This window comes from Artibeus jamaicensis, unplaced genomic scaffold (genome assembly GCF_021234435.1).
Source record: "Artibeus jamaicensis isolate MK-2021 breed Jamaican fruit bat unplaced genomic scaffold, CSHL_Jam_final contig_354, whole genome shotgun sequence".
Lineage (NCBI taxonomy): Eukaryota > Metazoa > Chordata > Mammalia > Chiroptera > Phyllostomidae > Artibeus > Artibeus jamaicensis.
In genome coordinates this window covers 7,734,621-7,761,509 of record NW_026521803.1, presented here as the reverse complement: position 1 = coordinate 7,761,509, position 26,889 = coordinate 7,734,621, and the positions used below count along the sequence as shown (strand labels likewise).

Genomic DNA, 26,889 nt, shown 5'->3' with positions numbered 1-26,889 from the left:
TGGTGTGTTCCTCCTTGGGTCCAACTTCTTTGGGACTCTCTGAGCTTCCTGGACTTCCTGGAAGTCTATTTCCTTGGCCAAATTGGGGAAGTTCTCCTTTATTATTTGTTCAAATAAGTTTTCCACTTGTCGCTCTTCCTCTTTTTCCAGTACCCCTATAATTTAGATGGTGGAATGTTTAAAGGTGTCCTAGAGGTTCCTAAGCCTCTCCTCATTTTTTTGAGTTATTTCTTCATTCTTTTCTGTTTAGTTGTTTCTTTTTTCTGATCCACTCCATTGATTTGAGACCCAGTTTTCTATCCATCACTATTGGTTCCCTGTGAATTTTCCTTCATTTCACTTAGTGTAGCCATCATTTCTTCATCTAATTTGTGACCGAAATCAACCAGTTCTGTGAGCATCCTGATCACCAGTGTTTTGAACTGTGCATCTGATAGGTTGGCTATCTCTTGGTCACTTAAAAGTATTGGCTCTGGGGCTTTGATTTGTTCTTGCATTTGAGCCATAATTTTTGGTCTGGTGGCAACTGTTATGTATGAGGGGCAGAGCCTTAGGTGTTCACCAGGGCGGGGCAATGTCGTTGCTGGGTTGTGACACTGTGTGTGGGGGCGGGGTCAGAGAAGGAACAATGGTGCTTCCATTACTCTCTTGGATTTCAGTCCCCTCTGTCGCTTCCCACAAGGAAATTGGGCCCTTCTGCTGCTGATTCCCCAGGTGGGTGGGCTTGTGTACGTTCTAGGACCCTGTGGGTCTCTCCAACAAACTCTCCTGTGAGGCTGGGAGTCTCTGTTAGCACCCTAACCCCCACAAGTTTTTTCATTTGGTGTTTTTAATCTTTATTTCCCGTCACTGGGGCCCTGGGTTGCACGGTCTGTCTCACTGCTTGTTTTCGCCTGGCTTATCTGCACGCAAATGTGTGTCTATGGTCAGCCATCATTGGGTCTGCTTGTTTCCTCCCTGTGCCTGGGGTCTGCTAATCTTGTGGCGCCTGCGCGCCCTGGTCTGCCAACCATCACTTTTTCTAGCAACCGCTTTCTGCTGGCCACCAACTCGTCCCCTCTTACTGGTCTGGATGAATGGTTTGTTGTCGGACTTCCTTACAGTTTAATTTTCTGTCTGTTCTGGTTTTGTTTTTGTTTTTGTTTCTAAATCTTTGTTGTCCTTAATTTTGGTTGTGTGAGGAGGTACAGTGTTTATACTTACACCTCTATCTTGGTCCTTCCCAATTATTTTGAAGTGAACCTCAGGTATCACATTATTATTTTAGTAGATACTTTGAAATATGTATTCTAAAAGATGAAAAGATTACCCTTTTACCATAAAATGATTTAAATAATATCACCACACCTTTAAAAGTCAGCTAATTCCTTAATATTAAATATTCCTTCAGTGTTTGAAACTCCTTAAGTATAATTTTCTATACTGTTCTTTTGAATTAAGTTCATACATTTCGTTGCTTGGTATATCTCTTAAGTCTTAATCTAAAGGTTATTCCCTCATGTGTTTTTTTAAATAACATTTGTTAATCATTTTAAAAAGCTGGTTTCTTCATTTTATTTCTCAGGGTATACTTTCATGACTATTCTCATTCAACCTTTTATGATTAGTATGAGCTTTTAAAATTGGGGTATAATTTACATACACTTAAACGCTCAGATTTTAAATGGTTGATGAATTGTACACATCAGTGTATCTACCACTCAATATATTTTGTTTTTAATTGTTATCTTTTTAAAATGGAAAAAAGATTCCATTCTTTAAACTCTTAAATTCAGAGTAACTGTAACAGCATGGAACAAAAAATAATGATTGATTGCTATTAGAACTATAAAGATTTGTGCTTTGCAGCAGCCAATAGGTAAATTAACAAAATTGGGGCTTGGAAAATACTAGTAGCTAGCAGAGGAATATGTGTAACATATTAGAACTAAAGGTGAGACATGTAAATGCACTGCATTGGAATTTATATCTTTACCCCAAAGCTGTGGCTGTGTGGTTATTCCCTGCTTGGATTATATGTACCTTTCCCTGCAACTTCCATCTCTGTTTCAATTTCAAGAAGTAAACTTCATGCCCTCTAAATCAGGGGTCCCCAACCCTTGGGCTGTGGATGAACTGGGCCACTATGGAAGCTTTTCTCAGCTCTGCCTCCTGTTCTCTCCGTCTCTTCACCTCCAACCCTGCCCCTGTCCTGGAAAAATTGTCTTCCACAAAAGTGGTCCCTAGTGCCAAAAAAAGTTGGGGACTGCTGTTCTAAATCTTCTGAAGTCAGGAAGATCATGTGGTTATTGACCCCAGGAAAGAGTTAACTGCAGTTGAGACATATAAATGTCGTGAGTAATGTTATTTTACAGACATTAGCCATCTTGGTATTTTTATCTTCTTTTTGTCCATGACTTGAATTTATTATTGCATTTAACTATAGGGACTTTATTTATTAACTTGTATTTTCTTAGATTAGTGCATTGACCTTAGTTCAGTACCAGTAGGAAGGTAGAATGGAAGTTACTAAGATATCCTGAGTGTCTCCTGTGTGAAGAATCATCAATACACAGTAATGGAGGTGATCTGAACTAAGTGACGGGAGGTGAAGACAGCTGTTTCATACACAGTCTAGTTCAGAAAAGAGAAGGAGAGGTCCAGTGATTTACCCAAGACCATATGGCTAGTGACTACGAAGTATAGGAATTTAAATCCTGAATTTTTACTCCAGAATGCTAAAAAGGTTTTCACAAAAATATGCTGCCTTCATGAATATTAGAAACCTAAGCAGTAATAACTCTTCCATCTGCAATTCCTGCTTCTTATATGTACAGAAAAAAACTTAAAACAAAATTATGTCAGATCCAATTGTGATAAAATTTTCTCTATGAAACATGCATGTCTTGGTGTTTTAAGAGAAAATTTTGTACTAAAAAGTCAGTAAAACAAGATAGTTTAGTCCCTGTGGTGCAACATAATGACATTGGAGCATTATTTTTGTTTTTAAAGATAGTAGGAAAATAGGTTATCAAATTATCTTTAGAAAATTCAGTTCTGGAAGTACTACTTTCTTATAAGTTGAGGTTACTTAAATTTCCTGTTCTTGAATTTGTAGTTTAACTTTTAGCATGAAAAATCTCCATTTTTATTATATGGAAAACAGATTTATTTTAAAAGACTTTTCAAAAATAACATATTAATGTAAATTTGTTTTAAAAGAGGTGATATTTTTTTATGCCTTTCAAAAATTGTTTACCTATATTTAGGTTTAGTTATGATTTAGATTTAGTTTCTAATTTGAAAAAAATGACTTTGATGACTATTATTGCGTCTCCTTCTTTTAAAGTCTTAGAACACTTTTAATCACCTGAATTTCCCTTTATCTTTGGATGTTTTGTTTTTTAAAGAAATTCTGACTTTAAATACTTTAATCCAAATTGTTACATTTATCAAGCTTGTTCCTGGACTTTCTGTCCCAGCTAAGATTCTGTTCCTCTCCCAGAATAATAATTTTGAATTGTTTTAATAAAATCAAACTTCTTTCAGACTTGCCATATTATTAAAAAAAACAGTGTAGTTGCCTTTTCTTGGTTTCACTGAGCTTTTATATTCTTAAAAGAAGCATTTCAGAAAGAAGATGATGGTTCTCTCTAATAGAAGTACATATTGCTTCTTGAAAGGCTTTTTTATGTAAAATTGTTTGGGTAAGACAACTGAAACAACCCGTTAAGCTCATTCCTTCTGTGCTTATTATTAACCTCAAAGCTCCTAGTTTTAACCTCTGGTTCAGTCCCATCTTACTAGATTTAAGTGGCTTTTGTTTTGTTTTGTTTTTCATGCAGGTTCTGCTCATTAATCACCACGAGTGTGGATCTGAAGAAGAGTTTATTACCTCTCTTTTTTTGAGTATGTTTAACTTCAGATACACACAACGTAGCCTCTCCTTCCCTATTAGATTCTTAGAAGGTAGTTATATTTTTATAGTCTCATTCTTGTGACTTTGATAGTTGTGATCAATAAGAATAAACACTTACTCCTTACATGTTGGACTACTGCATGCAAATCAGTTCATTTAAAACCTCCTGGAGGTCTTTGGCATGCTAGACATAAAATCATGAGTGTTTGTTTGTGGAGGTAACCATGTTACAAAGAAATTTTAGAGTTTATGTCTTTTATCAACAAAATAGGAGAGTTATCCTTTAGGTTCTGGGAATCACTGACATTAAGGGGCTTGCTTTTGATGTGCGATTTTCAAAGTTAATTAAATGGGAAATGATGAATTAGAATTATTCCTGTGGTATCTCTGAGTGAGTAGTTTAAAAGAAATTACCTTGCATTGTACCAATTGTATGCTTAACAAAATAGCTGATTTATTTTGTTATTAGTTAAACATTAATGAGCATATTTTTTCATGTTTGCAATTTTTATACATATTGATGTATTTTTCTTCTTGTACATGAACGTGATGAATGAAATGTACATAAAATCTTTTATTTTTTTATTTATTTTTTTATAATCTAGGGCTGGAAAAAAGAAAGAATTCTGGCTGAATATCCCGATGGCAGGATAATTATGGTTCTTCCTGAAGACCCAAAGTATGCCCTGAAAAAGGTAAATTTCTAGTGAATTTCATGTAGAATAGAAAAAATAATTTTGCAGATAATTTTAAAAGAATAACACATTGCTAGCATAGCACAATTTGAACACCAAGTCTGAAAATAAATAAGCTTTTAAGGAATACAACTCAACTGAAAAATCATGCTTAAACTTTGTAGTATGTTTAGTACATATGAAATGTATTTCTAATGACTTATTTACTGTTTTGTATTATCAGTAATTTGAGTGATGGTGTAGAAAACATGTTAGTTAATTAATAATGTCACATAAATTATTATAAGCATAGGGATTAAAATTTGACTCATAATAATTTAGGAAATGAAAATGAATGTGAAGTTTCATTCTGAGAATAAATTTCTAAATAAAAAGTTATTGCTGAAGGGGATCTAGTCGTACAGGCCTTAGTAATCCTGAAATTAAGCATGAGATAATCATATAATGTTAAGAGGGAAAGAAACAAGATATATTCTGAGTTATTCAGAAAACTTACAGAAAATCCTGGTATCTAGTGTGAGCCCAGTTTTAGTGCAATGTAGAATTCTATACTTAAGAGTTCAGTGAAATGAACCAGAGAGATAATGAAATCTGGAACTATTTTATTGTATAGAATATTTTACAAGTCAGGAAACCAGAGAATAAACTTATTTTTAAATAATATGTTATGTGTTTCTTCAGTCCCCAGAAGCTTTTTCAGAATTGCCTCATAATGTAAGGCAATGAATTCAGTCATTTTTCTGAAAAACTTAATTACACTTAGAGTGTGTCCAGAATGTGTAGGTACAGAAGGAAAATAATACACTTCTTTTTAGGTTAACAATTGGACCTCTTTAAATTTAGGAATATTTCACCTGAAGAGAAATACTTGGAACTATTATTTGAAAATTTAGCTAACATTCTACTTAAAGTTTATTCTGCGATTCCTGACTTTTTAGATAATACTGTAAATATGACTGGACAATCCCAGATGCCCAAATAAGCTTCCATACTACCATTGCCTAATAGTGCAGACTAGCATTTAGAATGACATGTAAACATGCCACCTCTCTTGTATTTGAAACATTGATCCTTGTACAAAAACAAATGCTTGTTGAATTAATGTTGGCTTAGTGATTGACTCAGTGAAAATTAAATTACAGAATTATTGGAATTCTAACCATGGTCATTTGGAAGCACACAGTGGGAGTTTGCTAAACCACCATGTGCAGCAGTGTCCACACTTTTTTTTTATTAGTAAGAATCCTCAGTAAAGGCTGATTTCCTCATTTTAGCCTCGGGGCAGGGCATCTTAACCTGCAATTCAGTATGTTACTAGTTTGTATCCAGTAACAGGTTAAAAATTAAAATCTAGGGTATCGTGAGTTGTTTGCCTTTAGGAATCAAATCAGGAGTAGTAAGTATTATGGGATACTGTTCCAGGAACAGGAGGATTTGAGTTTTCATCATTGAATAAGGGATGTATTATGATAGTCTGCATGTCAGAGGTATGAATACTTAACTCTCTTAAGGATGATTTGAGTTTTAAATTTGGTAACACAAATCCATATTTATTGGACTGAATATTTACAGATTATTTTGTAACTAGGGAAGGAACTAAAGTTTAAGTGCCAGTAAAAATCTTGACTTTGAGTGCGTACAAAAGTTTGAGCTTATCATTGACTTTGATTACGGTTCTAGGAAATAAACTAGAAGAAACACAATTTGCTGTATTAGTGATGCAAATTTCTGCTTCTTGTTTTTTCTGGATATCCATATTTGAAAGGGGAAGTTACTTAATTTTGAGTTTTATTGCTTCCAAATGTAAAGTGAGGAGCCATAGACCTTCAAAAGATGTTGGATTTAAGTGAGATAATGCTCATAAAGCACTTTGCATGATGCCTGGCCTATATAAATGGTTGATAAGGAGTAAATGTGTTTCTTTCCTCTGTGCCTACTCCCGTTTTACTGATGAGAGTACTAGTTATGGCTTGGGGACAAAAGTGGCTTCCCTGCTAAGAGTCCAGTGAAGTTTTCTCTGTGATGCTTCTAATAGGAAGCCCTAGTGGTTTTTTTTAAAATATTTTATTTATTTATCTTTAGAGGGGAAGAGGAGAGAAATGTAATGTATGGTTGCCTCTCATGGGTCCCCTGCTGGGGACTAGCCTGCAACCCAGGCATGTGCCCTGACTGGGAATCGAACCGTGATTCTTCGGTTCACAGGCCTGCACTCAATCCACTGAGCTACACCAGCCAGGGCTCCTAGTGGTTTTTTTTAAGAGAGGGGGGGAGGAAGGAGAAAGAGAGGGAGAGAAATATTAGTTTGTGGTTGCCTCTTGCCATGAGGGAGCTGGCCCCTCAGGCATGGGCCTTAGACTGGGAATTGAATTAGCAACCCTTTGGTTCACAGACCAGCACTCAGTCCACTGAGCCGTACCAGCCAGGGCATGAAGCCCTAATGTACTTATTGCCTGTTGTAGGACCTTTCACTAGATAACGCTTAGTAGTACTTAACCTCATTTTGCAAATTGGTCCACATGGCTTGAAGATAGCAGTAGCACAGTTATTCAAAAGAACTTACTAGAAGATGTCCTACTTGGAGTGATATACTCAACTTACTGAATTGAAATTGTATATTTTTACATACATATGATGCTTTAATTATTTTTAAAAATACTGTTCTTTATTTGGCAGGTTGATGAAATTAGAGAGATGGTTGATAATGATTTAGGTTTCCAACAGGCTCCACTAATGTGCTATTCCAGAACTAAAACACTTCTCTTTATTTCCAATGACAAAAAAGTAGTTGGCTGCCTAATTGCAGAACATATCCAATGGGTAAGTGATTTTTAGAGTGTTTATATGTAGTTTGGCATTTGAAGAATATACTGTGCAATATTAAATAACATAATCCTAGTAAATTTGTCAACATTTTATATAAAGAAGGCTGTGAATGCAAGAATTCCTGTGTGTAATTCTTTACTACAATTAAACTGTAATTTCTGTGGGAATTACTTTCTCAAGTCAGTATGTAAGATAAAGATTCTATAAGTCAAAAGTACTGATAAATTTTATTTAGAAAGTTTCTATGTTGGGTGCTAAGATAATGTATGTCTCAGTTAGTCTCTTCAGCATTGGAATAAATAAAGGGTTGCCAAACTATAGCCTTACAAAAATTTAGACTGTTTTTGTAAATAAACTTTTATTGTAACACAGACATATCCATTTGTTTACATATTGTCTGTGGTTTCTTTCCCACTATAAAGAATGAGTTAAGTAGTTATGATAGAGACCAGGTAGGTTGCAGAGCCTAAAATACTTATTTTATGGTCTTTTATTACAAGTTGCCCACTTCCAGAGTAGGTCACAACTTCTTCCATTGAGCTCTAGATGAGTAGTTGGCTTGTGTTTAGGATACAAATTGTACAAAAAACAAACAATAGAATCACAATAAAAGGAATAGATACATTCACATTATAATAGTTAAGTAGTAACAGACCAAGTTAAGAGAACAGAAGATTCTGAACTCCCAAATTGTGCTCACTTTGAGGCATACCCCATTTGACTTCTGTCTTCTTTCAACTGAGTTCTTGCTGATGAATTCAGTGTACATTGGATTTGACCTCTGTTTACTTGGTATCTTATAGTATACTAATAGTTTGCCTATAAATGTGTGCTTTATCATGAAATTTTCCAATAAAGTAGAAAGTCAGAATAAGTCTATGTGAATTAATTTCTATATATTTTAAGCTACTTTTTTAAAAAGAAAATTCAGCCTGAAATTGTATGGTTTTATGAATCTTGCTATTTATAAAAGTGATTTAAGTCAACTGATAGGGTAGTTTGGGGATATAAATGTGATATAAAATGGCTAACTCATGAGAGTTTGCCACATTGAACTTGAGTTAATTTTACATATTGCATAACCCTTGGGTTTTTTTCCATCCAATCTAGTTCTAAAAATGACTTGTAGAAGTATTTTACTAGAAGATAGCTATGTAATGCTTGCTTTTTATGTTGTTGTTGTTATTAATTTTGTTGTCCAGTTGTTTTAATACTGTGTCCCATCTGAAGGCTGGCTGAGTTCTTTTTTGCATCTAGACTGGTAGAGATGTATGTTTTTAATACACTTTATTTTTTTTTAAGGAGATGGGAGTGTGAGGAAAAGACCTATCTAAATTCTTGATTTCCCTGCCATCCCTCTTCCTAGTTTCCACACAGCTATGAACCCTAGAACTATGGCAGCAATCACAGAAACAGTTGTTATGACTGCTTAGTTTTTAGTATGTACTTCTGCTTGTCCTTAGAATGTAGGAGGTAGAGAAAACTAAAATCATTTCCTATTACGGCAGCCGTGATGGCAAGGTGTTTTGTATGTATTATCTATATAGGTAAGGAACGCAAAACTTAACTTCTTCTCATGGTCACATTACTAAGGATGTAAATTAGAACAGAATGTAGATCCAGATCTATTTCCTAAAATGAGAGTGAAAGTATAATTGGTCCTCATAAGTTTGTTAAGAAGCCAGACAAATATGGTGACCTCCTCACTAAGGTCAGCACTAAAAAATTGCTAAGTACTAGTCCCACTTTAAAATTCTTTCCCATTTTGACACCTGTAGGGCTACAGAGTCATTGAAGAGAAGCTTCCAGTTATCAGGTCAGAAGAAGAAAAAGTCAGATTTGAAAGGCAAAAAGCCTGGTGCTGTTCAACATTGCCAGAGCCTGCAATCTGTGGGATCAGTCGAATATGGGTATTCAGCATGATGCGTCGGAAGAAAATTGCTTCTCGCATGATTGAATGCCTAAGGTAACTTGAATCCTTGAAATCCTTTTCAGTAGTTTAGGATTTCAACATTTATAAAGATCGGCACTTAATCTTAAATGTATAACCTCTATTTAAATTAATTTAAATTTGCACAAAATTGTCAGTGTTAGATCTGTTAATACTTTTCATGTGAAGTTAATCTAAGGGGGGAAGAAAGCAGTGTTGGTTAAATGTCATTAAACCATTTCAAATTACTTATTCTTAAAAAATAAAATTACTTTTTTGTAACTATGATTAAGCCAAAATAACCCACTTATTTCAAATTGTGTTTACTATTGAAGAATTTTATAATATATATTTTAAAAGATTTTATTTATTTATTTATTTTTAGAGAGAAGGGAAGGGAGGGAGAAAGGGAGAAAAACATGAGTGTGTGATTGCCTTTCACATGGTCCCGCTGGGCATCTGGCCTGCAACCCAGGCATGTGCCTTGATTGGGAATTGAACCAGTGACCCTTGATTCAGGCCCAAACTCAATCCACTGAGCTATACCATCCAGGGTGTATTTTTAAATATTTTTATTGATTATGCCATTACAGTTCTGTTCCTCCCCTTAATTCCCCTCCACCCTGGACACCCCCTCCCCCACCATTCCCCCCTTCAGTTTATGACCACATGTCTCAAGTTCTTTAGATTCTATATTTCCCATACTATTCTTGCCCTCCCCCCTATCTATTTTCTACCTACCATCTATGTTTCTTATTATCTGTACCTTCTCCTCCCTTCTCCTTCTCCCACTCCCCTGTTGCTAACCCTTCATGTGATCTTCATTTCTATGGTTCTGCTCCTGATCTAGCTGTTCTCTTAGTTTGCTTTTGTTTTAGGTGTGGTTCTTAATAACTCTGAGTTTGCTGTCCTTTCACTGTTCATCTTTTTTATCTTCTTTTTCTTAGGTAAGTCCCTTTAACATTTCATATAAGAAGGGCTTGGTGATGATGAACTCCTTGAATTTGATCTTATCTGAGAAGCACTTTATCTATCCTTCCATTCTAAATGAAAGCTTTGCTGGATAGAGCAATCTTGGTTGTAGGTCTTTGGTTTTCATGACTTGGAATAGTTCTTTGCAGCCCCTTCTTGCCTGGAAGGTCTCTTTTGAGAAATCCACTGACAGTCTGATGGGAACTCCTTTGTAGGTGACCGTCCCCTTCTCTCTTGTTGCTTCTAGAATTCTCTCCTTCATTTTAATCTTGGCTGATGTAATGATGATGTGCCTTGGTGTGTTCCTTCTTGGGTCCAACTTCTTTGGGACTCTCTGAGCTTCCTGATTTCCCGGAAGTCTATTTCCTTTGCCAGATTGGGGAAGTTCTCCTTTATTATTTGTTCAAATAAGCTTTCCACTCATGGCTGTTCCCCTGCCCCTTCTGGTACCCCTATAATTCGGAAGTTGGAGCATTTAAAGATGTCCTGGAGGTTCTTTAGCCTCTCCTCCTTTTTTTGAATTCTTGTTTCTTCATTCATTTCTGTTTGGTTGTTTCTTTCTTCCTTCTGGTCCACTCCCTTGATTTGAGTCCCAATTTCCTTTCCATTACCATTTCTTTCCTGTGCATTTCCCTTCATTTCAGTTTAGCCTTCATATGTTCCTCTAATTTGTGGCTAAAATCAACAAATTTTAGTCACAATGCTCTGTGAGCATCCTTATCACCAGTGTTTTGAACTGTACATTTGAAAGTTTGGCTATTTCTTCGGCACTTAGAGTTATGAGCTCTGGGGCTTTGAGTTCTTCTTGAGCCATGTTTGGTCTGTTTGCACCTGTTAGGTATGAGGAGAGGAGCCTTAGTTGTTCACCAGGGTGGGGCCACTCAGGTCACTGGGTTGTGATGCTGTATGTGGGGGCGGGGTCAGAGCAGGGCAATGGCGGTCCCTCTGCTGCTTCCCACAGCTGGGGCTTGCACGGTCTGTCTCACTGCTCTCTCCTTCACTGTTTTATCTGCACGCGAATGTGTGACCGTGGTCAGCCTGCCGCTTTGTGCCCTCACTGGGTCTGCCCGTCATAGCCCCACGCCTGGGATCCGCCAACTGCTAACTGCGCGCCTGGGTCCCTGGGTGGGTCTTGCCCAGTTTTCCTGTGCAACCCTGCTCCACTAGCGGCTGGCTCCGCCCCTCTTACTGGTCTAGCTGAAGGTTTTTTGTTGTCGGACTTTGGTATAGTTCAATTTTCTGTGTTATGGCTGTCTTTTTGTTTTACTAAAACTTTGTTGTTTTTAAACTTGGTTGTGCGAGAAGGTACAGTGCTTCCACCTACACCTCCATCTTGGCAGGAGTCCTCCTCTCCTTATCTTTAATCTTTTTTTTTTACAATTTTATTTACTTTAGAGGGGAAGGGAAGGAGAGAGGGAGAGAAATATCAATGTATGGTTGCCTCTTGTGTGTCCCCTGCTGGGAACTGGCCTGCAACCCAGGCATGCCCTGATGGGGAATTGAACTGAGATCCTTTGGTTCGCTGGCCCGCGCTCAATCCATTGAGCTACACCAGCCAGGGCTCTCCTTATCTTTAATCTTGGGTAACTTAATAATGATGTGTCTTGGTGTGTTTCTTTTGGGTTCAACTTCCTTGGCACTCTCTAGGCTTCTTGGAGTTCCTGGAAGTCTATTTCCTTCACCAGATTGGAGAAGTTTTTCTTCATTATTTGTTCAAATAAATTTTCAATTTCTTGGTCTTCCTTTTCTCCTTCTGGCATCCCTATAATTTGGATATTGGAACGTTTCAGGTTGTCCCACAGGTTTATAAGAGTCCCTTCACCTTTTCAAATTCTTGTTTCTTCACTTTGATCTGAATGGATGTTTATTTTTTCCTTTTGTTCCAAATCATGCTTTGAGTCCTGGTTTACTTCCTGTCACTGTTGGTTCCCTGAACCTTCTGCTTTATTTCACTTTGGGTATCCTTCATTTGTTTTTTTCATTTTTTAACCAAGCTCAATCAGATTTGTGAGCCTTTTGATTGCCAGGGCTTTAAATTCTCCATCAGATAGGCTGGCGATGTCCTTATCACTTAGATCTTTTTTTGAGGTTATGCTCTGTTCTTTCATTTGGGCCATGTTTCTTGGCCCAGCTGATCGGTTGTAAGGGGGTGGGGCCTTAGTTCCCCCACCCCACGGGGCAACCCTTTTTGCTGCACTGCAGCGCTGCCTGTGGGGGAGAGGCCAGAGAGGGAACCCTGCAGCTAGCTTGCTCATCTCTAGTGCACTTTTCAAGGACTTTGGGACTCTCATGTGAGACTGGAAACTTCTACTGTGGCCCCCCCAGCCATAGTCCACATCTACCTTCCAGTCTCCTTAAGTCAGTCCCTCCCTTGCAAGCTCCTGGAGTTCAGCAGCCAGCCCCACCCCCAAGGTCACTGTTTTTGTTGTTGTTGTTGTTGTTGTTTTGTTTTGTTTTTTTTCCCTGAGTTGACCAGTGACGTCTGCCACCTTACTGGTCTGGTTGTTCTGGTTGATTTTTTCTTTAATTCCTTTGTCATCAGAGTTCCATGCAGTTTGATTTTTTGGCACTTTTGGTTGTTTCAGATTTCAGAAATAGATTTCAGATTGGTGGTTATCCTCCTTTTGGTTGTGCAAGGAAGCGAAGGGTCTCTCTCTCTACCTACGCCTCCATCTCGGCCTGAACTCGCCTCTGCTATTGGAGAATCTTAAAGACAAGCAAATAAATGTGAGAAGTTTCTTGGGAATTTAGCTTTTAGGAAAAATTGCCTAATTTAATATTACTTATAAATAATCTAAACCTTTTATTTTTCTTATGCTTTTATCACTTTTTAAAATCAAAGGTACTAAAGAAAAGACTCAAATTGCATATTTTGGGTTTTGTTCTTTAAAGCGCCATTGCTAAAGGATTAATAGAGCTGGTTAAAATTAATCATGCAAATGAGGTTAGTCTCTTGTTTTTGTTTATTCATAGGGTCCCTGTCTAGAATCTATAGGTATAGCTTTCAAAATAATCCACCATTGTTTTAAGTAAGATCCTAACGAATCTTAGAACCTTAATGTATTTCTGGTTATCTCCCCTTTATTTTACTTTAGCACTGAGAAGTGAAAAGGGCTCAGATATATCCATCCTTTTCATGACAAGAGGCTGGTCTATTTTGAGCTCTTTAAGAACTAAACCCACATTTAAGTTATATGACAATCATTAGATTGTTCTACTTTGTGAAGACATAAAAGAGTGTAGGCATTGTATTTTATCCTGTGATAGTGAGATTGACACCATAGGATTCCTGTTCAAGCACAGAGAGTTTTTACTTTTTTCATTTATTTGTCCTTTTATGTACCCAGTCCACCTTGTTAAGATTACATTATGGTCAGGATGGAATGGCTCATTGGGTTGGAGCATCGTCCCATAACTGAAAGGTTGTGAATTCGATTCCTGGTCGGGGCAATCCCCTGTCTGGGTAGGGGCACATGAGACCCATGTCCATGCCTGTATGGGAAGTAACTGGTTGATGTTTCTCTCTTGCATCATTATTTCTCTCTCTCCCTTCCTCTCTTTCTAAAAGCAGTGAAAAAAATATCCTCGGGTAAGGATCTAAAAAAAAAAAGTTACATTATGAAAATGCTTCTAAATAGTTTATTTTTTGGCTAAATTAAAAATAATTTTAATGACATTTTATTGAGATATAGTTAACATAGCAAATAAAATTCATGTTTTTAAAATGTATAATTAAGTGGGCTTAGTATATTTAGAAGACTGTGCAGCTCTCCCCCATTTGTATGTAGGAAATGTTCATCATTTCTTCAGAAAATTCCATACTCATATACGGTCACTCCCCATTTCCCTCTTTCCCAGCTGTTGACAACCACTAATCTACTTTTTGTCTCAGTGGATTTGCCTGTTTGGGACATTTCATATGAATGGATATGTATGACTTATGACCTTTTGTGACTGGTGTCTTTCACTTAGCATTGTAGAATGTATTCATGTGCATCATTCCTTTTTTAAAAAAAATATTTCATTTATTTTTAAACAGAGGGGAAGGGAGAGAGGGAGAGGGAGAGAAATATCAATGTGTGGTTGCCTCTCCCACACCCCCTACTGGGGACCTGGTCTGCAACCCAGGCATGCGCCCTGACTGGGAATTGAACTGGAAATCCTTTGGTTTGTAGGCCAGCGTTCAGTCCACTAAGTCACACTATCCAGGGTGCATCATTCCTTTTTTATTGCCAAGTAATATTCTCCTGTGTTGCTGTTATTTATTTATTCATTCATTCATTCGTTAGTTGAACATTTGGGTTATTTCCACCTTTCAGCAATTATGAATAATAATACTATGAACATTCACGTGCAAATTTTTGTGTACAAATTTTTATTTCCTTTCATAAATAGGTAAATATTTGCATATTCTTGTTTCTCTTGGTATATTATATACCTAGGAGTAGACATATGATAACTGTATAGCATTTTGAGAAATTGCCTTCTGTTTTCCAAAGTGGCTCCTCTATTCTACAATCTTAACAAGCAATGTATGAGAATCTTAATTTCTCCACATACTTACTTACGCTTGTTATTGTCTGGCTTTTTAATTTTAGCCGTCTTAGTGGGTTTGAAGTGTCATTTCATTGTGGTTTTGCTTTTACATTTCCCTTATGGCTATGATGTTGAGAATCTTTTCATGTGCTTGTTGGACATTTACATATCTTATTAGAGAAATGCCTATTCAAATCCTATGTCCATTTTTAAATTGGTTTCTTTGTCTTTTTCCTGTTGAGTTTCACTAGTTCTTTATATGTATTCTGGAAACAAGTCTCTTATCAGATATGATATAGAAATATTTTCTGCAATTTTCATGGTTTTTTCATCTTGGTTTCTTTTGAAGCACAAAAGTTTTATATTTTGAACTCCAAATTAATATTGTAACTCATGATTTCAGTGTCATATTTAAGAAGTCATTTCCTAATCCATGGCCACAAAGATTGATTGCCTATATTTCCTTCCAAGAGTTTATAATTGTAGTTCTTACATTTAGATCTTTGATCCATTTAAATTTTTTATGTATGTGAGGTAGGATCCAACATCATTCTTTTGCATGTGAATGGATATCTGATTGTCCCAGCACCAATTTGTTAAGACTTTTTTTCCCCATTGAATGGTCTTGGCTCTTGTCAAAATCATTGACATGAATGTGAAGGTTAGTATTTGGACTCATTTCTATTCCATTGCTCCTTTTTTATTTCAGTAACACACTGTATGGAACCCTTAATGTAGCTTTGTCTTACGTTTTAAATAAGGAAGTATGAGTTCTCTGACTTTGTTCTTTTTTAAGTTCTTTTGACTATTTACTTACTCTTGCATTTCCATATGAATTTTAGGATTGCCTTGTCAATTTCTGCAAAGAAGCCAGCTTTATACCAGTTTGCGGAGTAATGCCAGTTTAATATTAAGTCTTCTAATTCATAAACATGGGATGTGTTTCTATTTAAATCTCCTTTGATTTCTTTCAGCAGCATTTTATAATTTTCATTTTACAGGCCTTGTGCTTCTTTTGTTGAATTTAATCATAAGTATTCCTTTGGTGTTCTTGTAAGTGAATGTGTTTTTGTTTTTGCTTTTGGATTATTCACCATGAGTATATGGAAATACAAGCAATTTCTTAAAATATCGATCTTGTATACTGTAACCTTGCAGACCTCATTTTTAATTAGACCTAACAGGTTTTTTTTTTTTTTAATTCCTTAAGATTTTAGAAACACACGATCATGCCATCTCTAAAAAGATAGTTTTACTTCTTCCTTTTCAATCTGGTTGCTTTTTATTTCTTTTCTTTGTCTAATTGCCCTGGCTACAAGCTGCAGTACTTTATTTTGAATAGTAGAGGTGTGTGCAGAAATAGTCTGACCTTGTTCCTGATCTCTGGGGAACAATTTTCAGTTTTTCACCTTTGGTGTTCCTTGCTACTCTTTATCAGTTTGAAGAAGTTTCTTCTACTTAGGGTTGTTGAATATTTCTGTCACTGAAAGGTATTGGGTCAATGTTTTTAAAACCATTGTTTTCATAAATTTTTTTAACTCAGATTTATAATATTTTAGATGGATAATTATTTTCAACAGTTTTTAGAATATGCAACATTACCTACAGTCTTTCTAGCCAAATGGTATTTGACAAGTTTTTCTAATTTGAATGATTAAAAATATTAATATTTTTTACCCTTCTACTTCCCCACCTCTCTTTTTATTTTTAAATAGGAGTAACTTTATATATGGCTCATATTTGAGTAAAGAAGAAATTGCTTTCTCAGATCCCACTCCTGATGGAAAATTGTTTGCAACACAATACTGTGGCACTGGACAGTTTCTGGTATATAATTTTATTAATGGACAAAATAGCACCTAAAGCAAAGTCTTGCCTGCAGTACTAGAAGACATCTACTGAAGAATGGATTGGTTGCTGACTTTAACCAGGAACTAGGGCCATTTTTGTTACAAAGAACTCAGGACTGGCAACAACCATAAGGTTGTTCCATTTTCATAAAATTGGAAACAATGCAGTAATAGCTTATTATTGTTTTGTTTTTTAAAGAAGATATTTTATTATCTTTTACAGAAATTTATGATTAATGTATTTTATCTATAGTTATTTAGACATGTTTACATGCAGCAGATAATTGTTCATAGTGGACTGAAAACTAATGCAAGGACTATGGTCTCCGTGATAAGTATATTTTGAAGTTCTTAATATGGAAATATACCAGTGTAGTTAGGTACTGTATTTTTTTATATTGATCTGCTGATACCGGTTACAGTTTTAAAGATTGTATTTTTACTAAGTGGAAACCAGTATTTTAGAGCTATGACTTGAGAGGGTGCGATATTATGTGTTTAGAAGTTCAAAGCTAATGATGAAGGGCCTGAAATATATTAAAAAAAAATTTTTTTTTCACCTGAGGATTTAAAAGATTGATTGGCTGCCTTCTGTACATGCCCTGGCCAGAAGATTGAACCCACAACCTTTGAGTATACAGGATGATGCTCCAACCAGCTGAGCCACCTGGCCAGGGCTGAAATATGCTTTGATGGAACCCCACCAAAAAGCTAAGTTCCAGATAAACTGGAGGAATTCGGAATGTTGAGCTTTTCCTTCCATTTCTTTCTTTCCTGTTCTTGATAGCAGGAAGAAGTGGAAGGTGGTAAAGAATTTAGTCTTTCCTTCTTGAAGATCTATAAATGATTAGAATTAGGAAGGTACCCTCTAAACTTTATTATTCTTTCATTGTGGTTTCACTTCTTAAATGGCAACTGGGCAGACTTAAGCTATTAACAAAATCCCAAAGAGGTTTATCAAAACATGTGGATAGTTGCAAGCTAAATATTAATAACTTGGTATCTGCTTTGTTATTCCTCAGACATACTACACTGAGTATATGCCCTCATTACTGGACTTCATTTTGATACTTGTCCATCCTTCCTAGTGCCCTCTACTTTTAAAGGGTTTAAATGTTGAAAAACTGCTGTGGCCTTTTATGACTTGTATATAATGTAGAATAAAATAATAAAATGATAGCTTTTTCTAAATGATAAATGAATGGTGTGTTGTCATTTGTGTTATTTTAGGGAGTTCGATACATTGAAAAATTATTAAAACATTGGCTTCTGAAAAGGAGTTTTCACCAGTTTGAAAAAGGATCAGTTCACATAAGTTCAGAGGAACAACAACTCCTCTGAACTTATGTTTATTAAAAGGCAAAATCCTGACATAATATGAAGATATAAAGCGCAAGAATGAAGCAAGACTATGATTTAACAGATTGTTTTTATGAGCTGAAATTACCTTCATTCAAATATGGCTGAAATCTTAAGCCTTCAGTTAAGTTTAACAAACACCTGTGTATTTTATCCCTCTGTAGATAGATGTGCGCTTTTTAAATCTGTAGAGTGGTGTAAGGCTCTACTTGTTATGGGTGTAACGTTAAGGCAGTGTAACGATTTTCTTCTAACTTACCATGATGGTCTGACATCTGACAGTCCCTTTCCCTTTGGGCTTGATTGAGACTCTTGTGGTTATGCTCGGTGTCATTGTTTGCATGACAGGGGCCATAATTATTTTAAAACAGGATGAAATTTTGGGGTATAGTATAGATGCTTTACTGTTAATCTCACACTATAGATCCAGTTTCCATACAAGGCATAGTATGCTGCTTTGGGGAGCCAAACTTGGTAATTTTGAGGGGACCTGGGGATAGAGAGGATGTATTGATTGGTTGGTCTAAATGTTACCATTATTAGGAAAGCAGTTTATTTTCTGTTTATATTGAAGGTGCAGCCCCTCAAGTAACTTTTATAATCTAGGTATTTCTTGAGGAGTGGTATTAATACCTAACATTGGAGTTTGTGCTATGTCACACCCTCTTTGTGATGGCTGCATTATTTTGTCATGACAGCCCCATGAGGTAGAGTTTACAAATAAGGGATCTGGAACTTGGAAGGTAATTAAGAGACTGTGATGGTCTGTGTGAAATCACCCAAGCTGTGATGTATGGATGAAGATGAGAGGAGCTGGATAAACTTTAGATGATACAGTGGGGGAATTGGTATGAGTTGATAATGACCAGAGAAAGGTCATGGTAAAGAATCTAAGGTAACTGGGAATTTTGATTTGGGTAATTGATCAGATGGATTGAATGAGAACAGAATATTGGAGAATTATCTTGAAGGATGAGCTCACTTTGGTAAAGATATTAATGTGGTTGAATATTCTCCAACTGGAGATAACCTATTTGGTATATAATTGGTTATGTTGGTTTGGAGTTTAAGAGAAAATTGAGGAGATTTATAAATTTAGTTAATTGAAGGTTTAGAGGAGCTTCTCTTGGGTTTATAAAATGAAAGGGTAGGAGAAAGTTGTGAGGAACACCCTCATTTGAGTCTCAGAGTACTTGAGAAGGCATGTTCGAGGTAAGAAAACCAGAAAAGAATGATGAAATCGAGGAAGAGTTTCAAGGATCAAAGAATGGTCAACACTGTCACACCATAATTGAAGGCTGAAGAGTGACATTAGAAAAAAGACGAGTGGTCTACAGAGTGGTGGAGACAGTTTTGGACACAGTGGGCATGTTCTCACAGCCACAACCAAGCTTCACAGAAATTGATTCTGTAATCATGGGTTATATAAATGTGCCTTTAAATTTTGTCAGGTGCCTTTGAATAGTTGTTGGTTCATTATAAAAGTGCCTAGTACCGTATTTTGCTGTGTAAAATGCGCACCTTGGTTGCCCAAATTTTTTAGGGAAAAATAAGGATGTCCATTGTACATGGGCAGTGCTAGACCATGGGTGCGCATCATACATGGCAAAATAGGATATATTGACATAGGAATCACAAGTATAGACAGAAGAACCATGAGATTTTGTATGGGGTATGCCCTTATCTGCATGAACATGCAATAGTTTTTTTTTTATTTTTTTTATTGATTATGCTGTTACAGTTGTTCTATTCCCCCTTTCATTCCCCTCCACCCTACCCCCCCATCCCCACCATTACCCCCCCTTTAGTTTATGATCATGTGTCTCAAGTCCTTTAGATTCTATATTTCCCATGCTATTCTTGCCCCCCCATCTATTTTCTATCTACTGTCTATGCTACTTATTTTCTGTACCTTCTCCCCCATTCTCCTCCCACTCTCCTGTTGCTAACCCTCCTTGAGATCTTCATTTCTATGTTTCCACTCCTGATCTAGCTGTCCTTTTAGTTTGCTTTTGTTTTAGGTGTGGTTGTTAATAACTGTGAGTTTGTTGTCCTTTCACCGTTCATGTTTCTTTAACTTCTTTTTCTTCGATAAGTCCCTTTAACATTTCATATAATAAGGGCTTGGTGATGATGAACTCCTTGAATTTGATCTTATCTGAGAAGCACTTTATCTGTCCTTCCATTCTAAATGAAAGTTTTGCTGTATAGAGCAATCTTGGTTGTAGGTCTTTGGATTTCATGACTTGGAATACCTCTTTCCAGCCCCTTCTTGCCTGTAAGGTCTCTTTTGAGAAATCCGCTGACAGTCTGATGGGGACTCCTTTGTAGGTGACTGTCCCCTTAGCTCTTGCTGCTTGTAGGATTCTCTCCTTCATTTTAATTTTGGCTAATGTAATTATGATGTGCCTTGGTGTGTTCCTTCTTGGGTCCAACTTCTTTGGTATTCTCTGAGCTTCCTGGATTTCCTGGAAGTCTATTTCCTTTGCCAGATTGGGGAAATTCTCCTTTATTATTTGTTCAAATAAGTTTTCCACTGGTGGCTGTTCCTTTCCCCCTTCTGGTACCCCTATAATTCGGATGTTGGAGCGTTTAAAGATGTCCTGGAGGTTCCTAAGTCTCTCCTCATTTCTTTGAATTCTTGCTTCTTGACTCTTTTCTGTTTGGCCATTATTTGCTTTCTTCTGGTCCACTCCATTGATTTGAGTCCCAGTTTCCTTTTCGTTGCTATTGGTGTCCTGTGCAATTCCATTCATTTCAATTAGTTTCGCCTTCATATATTTGTCTAATTTGTCGGTATAATCAACCAGTTCTGTGAGGATCCTGATGACCAGTGTTTTAAACTGTGCGTCTGAGAGTTTTGCTATTTCTTCATCGCTTAGAGCTATGGGCTCTGGGGCTTTGAGATATTCTTGCGACATTTTTGGTCTGTTCTGGCCCTTTAAGTGTGAGAAGCGGTGCTTTGGACTCCCAGGTCGCTGGGTTGTGACGCTGTATGTGGGGGCGTGGTCAGAGCGGGGAAATGACGACTCCCTCTGCTGTTTCTCACAGCTGGGTGAGGATTAGCGTCTTAGGTGGTTCACCTGGGCCGGGCCACTCAGAGTCGCTGGGTTATGACGCTGTATATGGAGGTGGGGTCAGAGCAGGGAAATGGCGGCGCCCCGTTGTCTCCCCCGCGGTCGCTCGCCTGGTGGCTCACTCGGTTGCTCACTAGGTCCAACCCTGCGCCTGGATTCCGCGCCTGGATTCCGCGCCTGAGTCCGTCTGACCGAGTTTTCCTGTGCAACCCATTTCACCAGCCGCTGGTTTCGCCCCTTACCGGTAGGCTGAAGAATTTGTTGTTAACGGACTTCTGAAAAGTTCAATTTTCCATGTTCTGGCTGTGTTTTCTGTTGCTAATATGTAGTTGTCTCTAAACTTGGTTGTGTGAGAAGGCACGGCACATCCACCTATGCCTCCATCTTGGCGGAAGTCCCCAATAGTTTTATATTAACTAAAAATCACTCCTGTTACCAGTTCTAACATAAAAGTGACCTTGGTGTATCTACTAAAAGCATGACTATGGTTAAGTACAGTAAATACAATAGACATGCAGTTAGTTACATTTTAATTATTTTTGCTGACTTTGCATGGCTTCCCGGATAAAGCATTTGGATAGGAACACAACCATATTCCTGCCTAACCATAATTCATCAGGGGTTAAGATTGCTAGGTTAGAAACTACATAGTGCAATTTATGTTCTCATGGCTCTTGAACCTCTGGCAGATAAAAGGATGATTCTGTCCTGAAACAACAACCCCTCCACTTTACAGTAAAAATAAAATACATTGGACTGCTTAAAAAACAAATGGCCAGAAAAGTTTGTGTAGTTGGTTTTGTTTTATATAACTTACTCTATTTTTTGACACGATCACTGAAGAAAATGGTTTTTTTTTTAGCTAAGTACTTGACAGTTAATACAAGGAATTTATTGTGTGAATGGCTGTTTCCTTGGCCCCAGAGGACCTTCCTGGAATCATCTTTAGTAATGTTTTTTTCCTTTTTTCTTAAAGATTTTAATTTATTTTTAGAGAGAGGGGAAGGAAAGGAGGAAGAGAGGGAGAGAAACTGAAAGCCCCTGGAGCTGGAGCTATAAACTGAGAGAAAGTATGGGACAGACAGACAGACAGACATTGATGTGAGAAACATCGATCACTTGTTCCTGCTGTACACGCCCTGACTGAAGATTAAGCCTGCAACTAGTCTCCTTCTCATGCTGCATTATGAGGAGTTATTGCAGTTGTATCTAATGTGCTGCCATCCACTTCGTGAGTAACTAGTGCCGTTCCATAATCAACATCGTCAGTAGCAAGTGCAGTAACTCAGATCACCTTATCACCCTTTTCGGTTTCTTTTCTTGGAATATCTTATTGTGGAATATTGTGGCAGGATTCCAAGGAGACCCACCCTGGATCACCTTGCAGACCTGGCCCATGGTTGGTACAATTAAGGACCCGTTGCACCTTACTGGCTCCTCACTTTGCATCAGGTGTGGGGGAAACCTACCTGTCACCAGCATAATAAATTTCTTGGTCAAAAAGTGCCTTGTCATTGTTGAGAGGGAAGGTAAACCTGCCCTCCAGGCATGAAGTCATCATTCCACGGGACCATCTCAAGGTGTGCATCTTCTAAACCCTAAGGGGTTTAGACTTCCAACCAAGGGAGCTATAGGCAGGGGCAGCTCATTTCAGGGAAAGCCCTTGAACCTCTCCCCAAGGCCCTTTTATCTCTGCAGTGTGCTGACAGCCACCTCTCCTATGGCTTCTGTCCTAAGCCCTTCCTTGTTTCACTGCCCACAGCTTTAATAAATGTATTCTAAAAAAATTAAAGTGGGAGGTTGTATAATGTTTTTTTAAAAAAATGTGTTTGCCTCTTGAGTGCCCTCTACTGGGGACCTGGCGCACAACCCAGGCATGTGCCCTGATTGGGAATCGAACTGTCAACCCTTTGGTTTTTGCAGACCCTCACTCAATCCACTGAGCTACACTAGCCAGTGTGGTAATGGTTTTTTCAATGAAGCCAGTTTCAGTGTTAGATCATTACTCTTTTAGACCCAGAGGAATCCTAAGGGCCAGTTTCTGGGGAGTTTTGAGGAATGTTTGTACCCTGGATGTTGTTCCAGGTCTAGGTAGCTAAATAGGAAGGTTTGACAGCTTTTGGTCTTTCCAAGGCAGCTGCTTTGGAATATGTAGTGGAACACTGGCAGTTTGAACTTGCTCCTGGATTTATCATCATACTTACAAATATTTATGGCTCCGCCCAAGGTAACTAACTCTCAGGGTCCTGAGGCCTAGAGAGTGTTTTCATGGTTCTATATCAGAAGTTCATTATTTGATCACTCTTTACAGACTAGAATTGAAAATCATTTTCCTGGAATAACAGTTACTTTCAGAAATTGGTAAAATTAGTTAGAGTTTAGAAATAAACGAGATTAACACCTTATAACCACCCAAAGTTCTGCTTTGAAGAAGGACAGCCAAGTGAGTATAGTTGCCATCTGTAAAATAAAAGTTTGGCGATATGTATACAATGAATATTTCTAACATCTTAATAATCATTTCTAGATCTAATTATATGGAACTCTGCAAATGGGTATGGTGTGTAGATACTTTTTGTGTGTGTGTGTATCTTTATATAAGCTACAGATTTTCATGTAACAAATATTTAGCACTTTCATGGACTGTTATGCCAGGATAGTAGAATCTCAGAGTCATCCAACTTGTAATACGTGGACTTCCAGCATTTCTTGGGCATTGTCAGAGTCAGGGAGCTCATTCCATTTGTGATTACACCGGAAAATTAGTTTAAAGAAGACATACTTTTTTATTTGGGGTGTGAGACAATTTTAATACATTCACCAAATGGGAGGTCAAGGACATACTGTAGACACAACTTAAGACAATTTAAAATCATAAACAAAATGTGAGGTAGACTGACTAGTGAAACTCACCAAATTTTGGTTAAGAAATTTTAACAGTAATAAAATTAACACAGGTGCCTCCTTTTCTAAAAAATCACATAAAGCAATTGCATAAATTACAGCCAAAAAAATTGAATACAACAATTCTCATTTTAATTTTAGTTTACATTCAGTATTAACCTGTGTGAACTGTCACACATGGCGAAGTTCAACAGGTCTACAGGCTAATTATTATGGAGGCCTGAGAACACACACCACAATGTTCTAAGGAATGGCAAGGCTCAAAGCTGAACACACCAAGGTATACATTAACAAATCATGGTGTCCTGTGCTTGTGCAATTTTATCCTTAAAGGAGAAGGACCTAACATCCTCTAAAGAATTGTAAGGTGATTTTAAAAGATCCAAACCTTAGTAAGATAGGCATAGAAAAGAATAGGCAGATCAATTCAAATTGTCTATCGTTGGGGTGATGATCTTTTGGCTTTATTCTGGTATTTCTCTTCCACAGGGTTAAATACTATTTAAAAGATTATAATCATTTGATTTCAGAGTGCAGCCCTAACTATAATAATATGGAATACCTGCATCTAAAGTAACTACTTTAAAAAATATTCTTCAGACTATGAAGCCATAAAGCCAGAGGGAAACCCTGAGAGGCCAATGGCCCCAGGTACAACTGTTTTAGAATTATTTCAAGTATTTTATTTGCCCTATGTAGTAATATTGGAATATTGCACAAACAGTGGGTTTCTTCATATCATCTCTATTAGGCCCTTTCAACCAAACAGGAACAACTGAAATACATTCACATCTAAATCAACTTGCTTCAAAACGTACCTCTGCCAAAAATTCTGCTGTACTAAAATTAAGGAATATTTTTAAAGCATATATAAGGCAGATCCTCTTTGAAGGACAATTAACAATGGGGTTTATAAGAATTGTTCAAATATATTTAAAGACATATTAAGTAGCTATATTAAAACCAAGAGATTTGCAAACCATTTTCAGATTAGTACATTCCATCTTTTCACTAGCTGTAAACTTGTTACCACAAGCTAATAAAACTGGTAAATTAACACTATTCTAAGTAAATGCAGGCTTGGTAGACTGCCTCCTCCCATCCCCAGAAGTTTCAGGCCACAAATAAGATACCGCTTCAAGTAAAAATGGCCATTTTAAGTGGGGTTAAAGTAGTACATTTGGGACAATGAGAAAAAGTCAAAAGATTGTGTGAGGAGAACTGGAATAATTTAAGAGTATACTTCAAATAGTTTGATCTAGAACATTTTCCAAAATCTGTTTTTGATTAAAAAAATAGGGTGAGAAATTTATAGAACTTAATGCCTCCTATTATTGACACTGAACAAACATCCCTTGCTGATTTTAATGAGTCAAAGACTTTTTAATGGAATCTTCCTTATTCCTTACAAAATTATCACCGGTTAGGATTAAGTAAAAACAGTTCTGAGTTTTTCTGTGGCTCATTTCCCATTTCAGCAATTTCCGTGTTGTCCGTGTAAGGTCGCTCAAATATTCATTCAGTGTATCTTTAAAGGAAGCTTTGCTTGAGTCCCTGAAAGGATACAAACTAGTTCCACTCTACATAGAACCTTAGCTTGACGTTTCGCTTTGCTGGTGCCAACTGCTTGATTCAACTAAATAAGGGTGAGTGTGGTGTGACTGCTGAAAGCTTCTTCATTGGCTCAACTACTGAGTCAGGTTCTCCTTGTATAAGATTAATCAATTCCATATACTCATAGACGTGGTGTGCTTAGAGACTGGAAATATTTTTAAAGCATGGAAAAAGCAAAGGAATTTAAGCAAGGAGAAGCTGCTGTATACACACAAGTCCTGCTCTGCATTTACTGATTTGTTTTGTTTGTTCAGTTTGAATAGTAAACTTTTAACTCCTGTGGAAATTTTGCCAAAAGCTCCAATACATATAAGATTATAAATCTTAAACTAACACTGCACAGAGAAAGACAAAGCTACTTTTTTTTAAATACAAATATCTTCTAAATTCTATAATTTCAGACCCCTGAGTAATACTGTACCAAAGTACAAATCTGAAGAGAAACTGAGGGTTCAGGCCTCAAACATTAATCTTCAATTAATTCCACACCAACGGTGTCTCATGTAACACATTCAGGCTGGCTAATGATGAGTCAGTTTTCCCCCTAACGTAGCGTAGTACAAAAAAACAATGCAAACTCCATGTTCATTCTCCAAAGCAGATCCTCCTCAGGCTCTGTGGGCAGACCGTGCCTTAACTCTAACTGCCTAAGGTGGAGTTAACCTGAATGTATAGTCCTTAAATAGAACTGAAAGAGAGTGATACCCTCAAAAACCTGGGTCAGATTTGGGGCGTTCTTTGGAGAACAGACAAATATGTTGCACTTTGCTCCACAGTGATTGTACTTTAAAGGAAAAAAAACCCAAATTGTTTCTGTCCTACCCCACTTAGGCATCCCTTTTGACATCCCTTTGCTATTTTTGGTCTTTTCAAAACCTCATACATGACGTCCAGTAAGAAAGTAAAGGGGCTTGTCGTCACTGCTGTTAGCAGTTTGAAACTCATCCCGCAGGCGGAACTGCCACTCATCCTCTAGTTCCAGGCGGACAATTGTTTGGCGTAAGGAGCTTCTGTCTTGGCAGATGACACACAGGGTAGCACCTTCAGAAAAAAAAGCAGATGTGCATTTTAGGCTCAGGAACTGAAATGATAAAGAACTTCACCAGCTCTCTATGATTATATCCCTTCCAACATATTAAGGTAGTAACCTATCTGTGCAGGCCTATGAACCAAAGGATTGTGGTTCGATTCCCAGTCAGGGCAGTTCCCGGCAGGGGATGCATGAGAGGCA

The 26,889-nt window shown here is 37.2% G+C and overlaps 2 protein-coding genes across 11 annotated transcripts in view; one reads left to right on the top strand and one right to left on the bottom strand.

Moving 5' to 3' along the window:
* Positions 1 to 26,889, top strand: part of ESCO1 (establishment of sister chromatid cohesion N-acetyltransferase 1) — a 96,708-nt gene that overhangs the window by 56,208 nt on the left and 13,611 nt on the right. For 6 of the 9 annotated variants that reach the window (XM_037161546.2, XM_037161544.2, XM_053664386.1 and 3 more), the window contains 4 exons: positions 4,504 to 4,593; positions 7,267 to 7,410; positions 9,195 to 9,382; positions 16,570 to 17,896. In XM_037161546.2, coding sequence (XP_037017441.2) covers positions 4,504 to 4,593; positions 7,267 to 7,410; positions 9,195 to 9,382; positions 16,570 to 16,717 — 570 coding nt within the window. In that variant the 3' untranslated portion in view covers positions 16,718 to 17,896. Of the gene's footprint in view, positions 1 to 3,824; positions 3,949 to 4,503; positions 4,594 to 7,266; positions 7,411 to 9,194; positions 9,383 to 16,569; positions 17,897 to 26,889 lie in introns of those variants that run through there. The other 3 variants (XR_008391435.1, XR_008391434.1, XM_053664389.1) reach the window with 3 other exon arrangements.
* The window catches only part of GREB1L (GREB1 like retinoic acid receptor coactivator), a 272,153-nt gene continuing 269,205 nt past the window's right edge, over positions 23,942 to 26,889 (bottom strand). For both annotated transcript variants that reach the window (XM_053664384.1, XM_053664385.1), the window contains one exon: positions 23,942 to 26,699. In XM_053664384.1, coding sequence (XP_053520359.1) covers positions 26,536 to 26,699 — 164 coding nt within the window. In that variant the 3' untranslated portion in view covers positions 23,942 to 26,535. The remainder of the gene's footprint in view (positions 26,700 to 26,889) is intronic.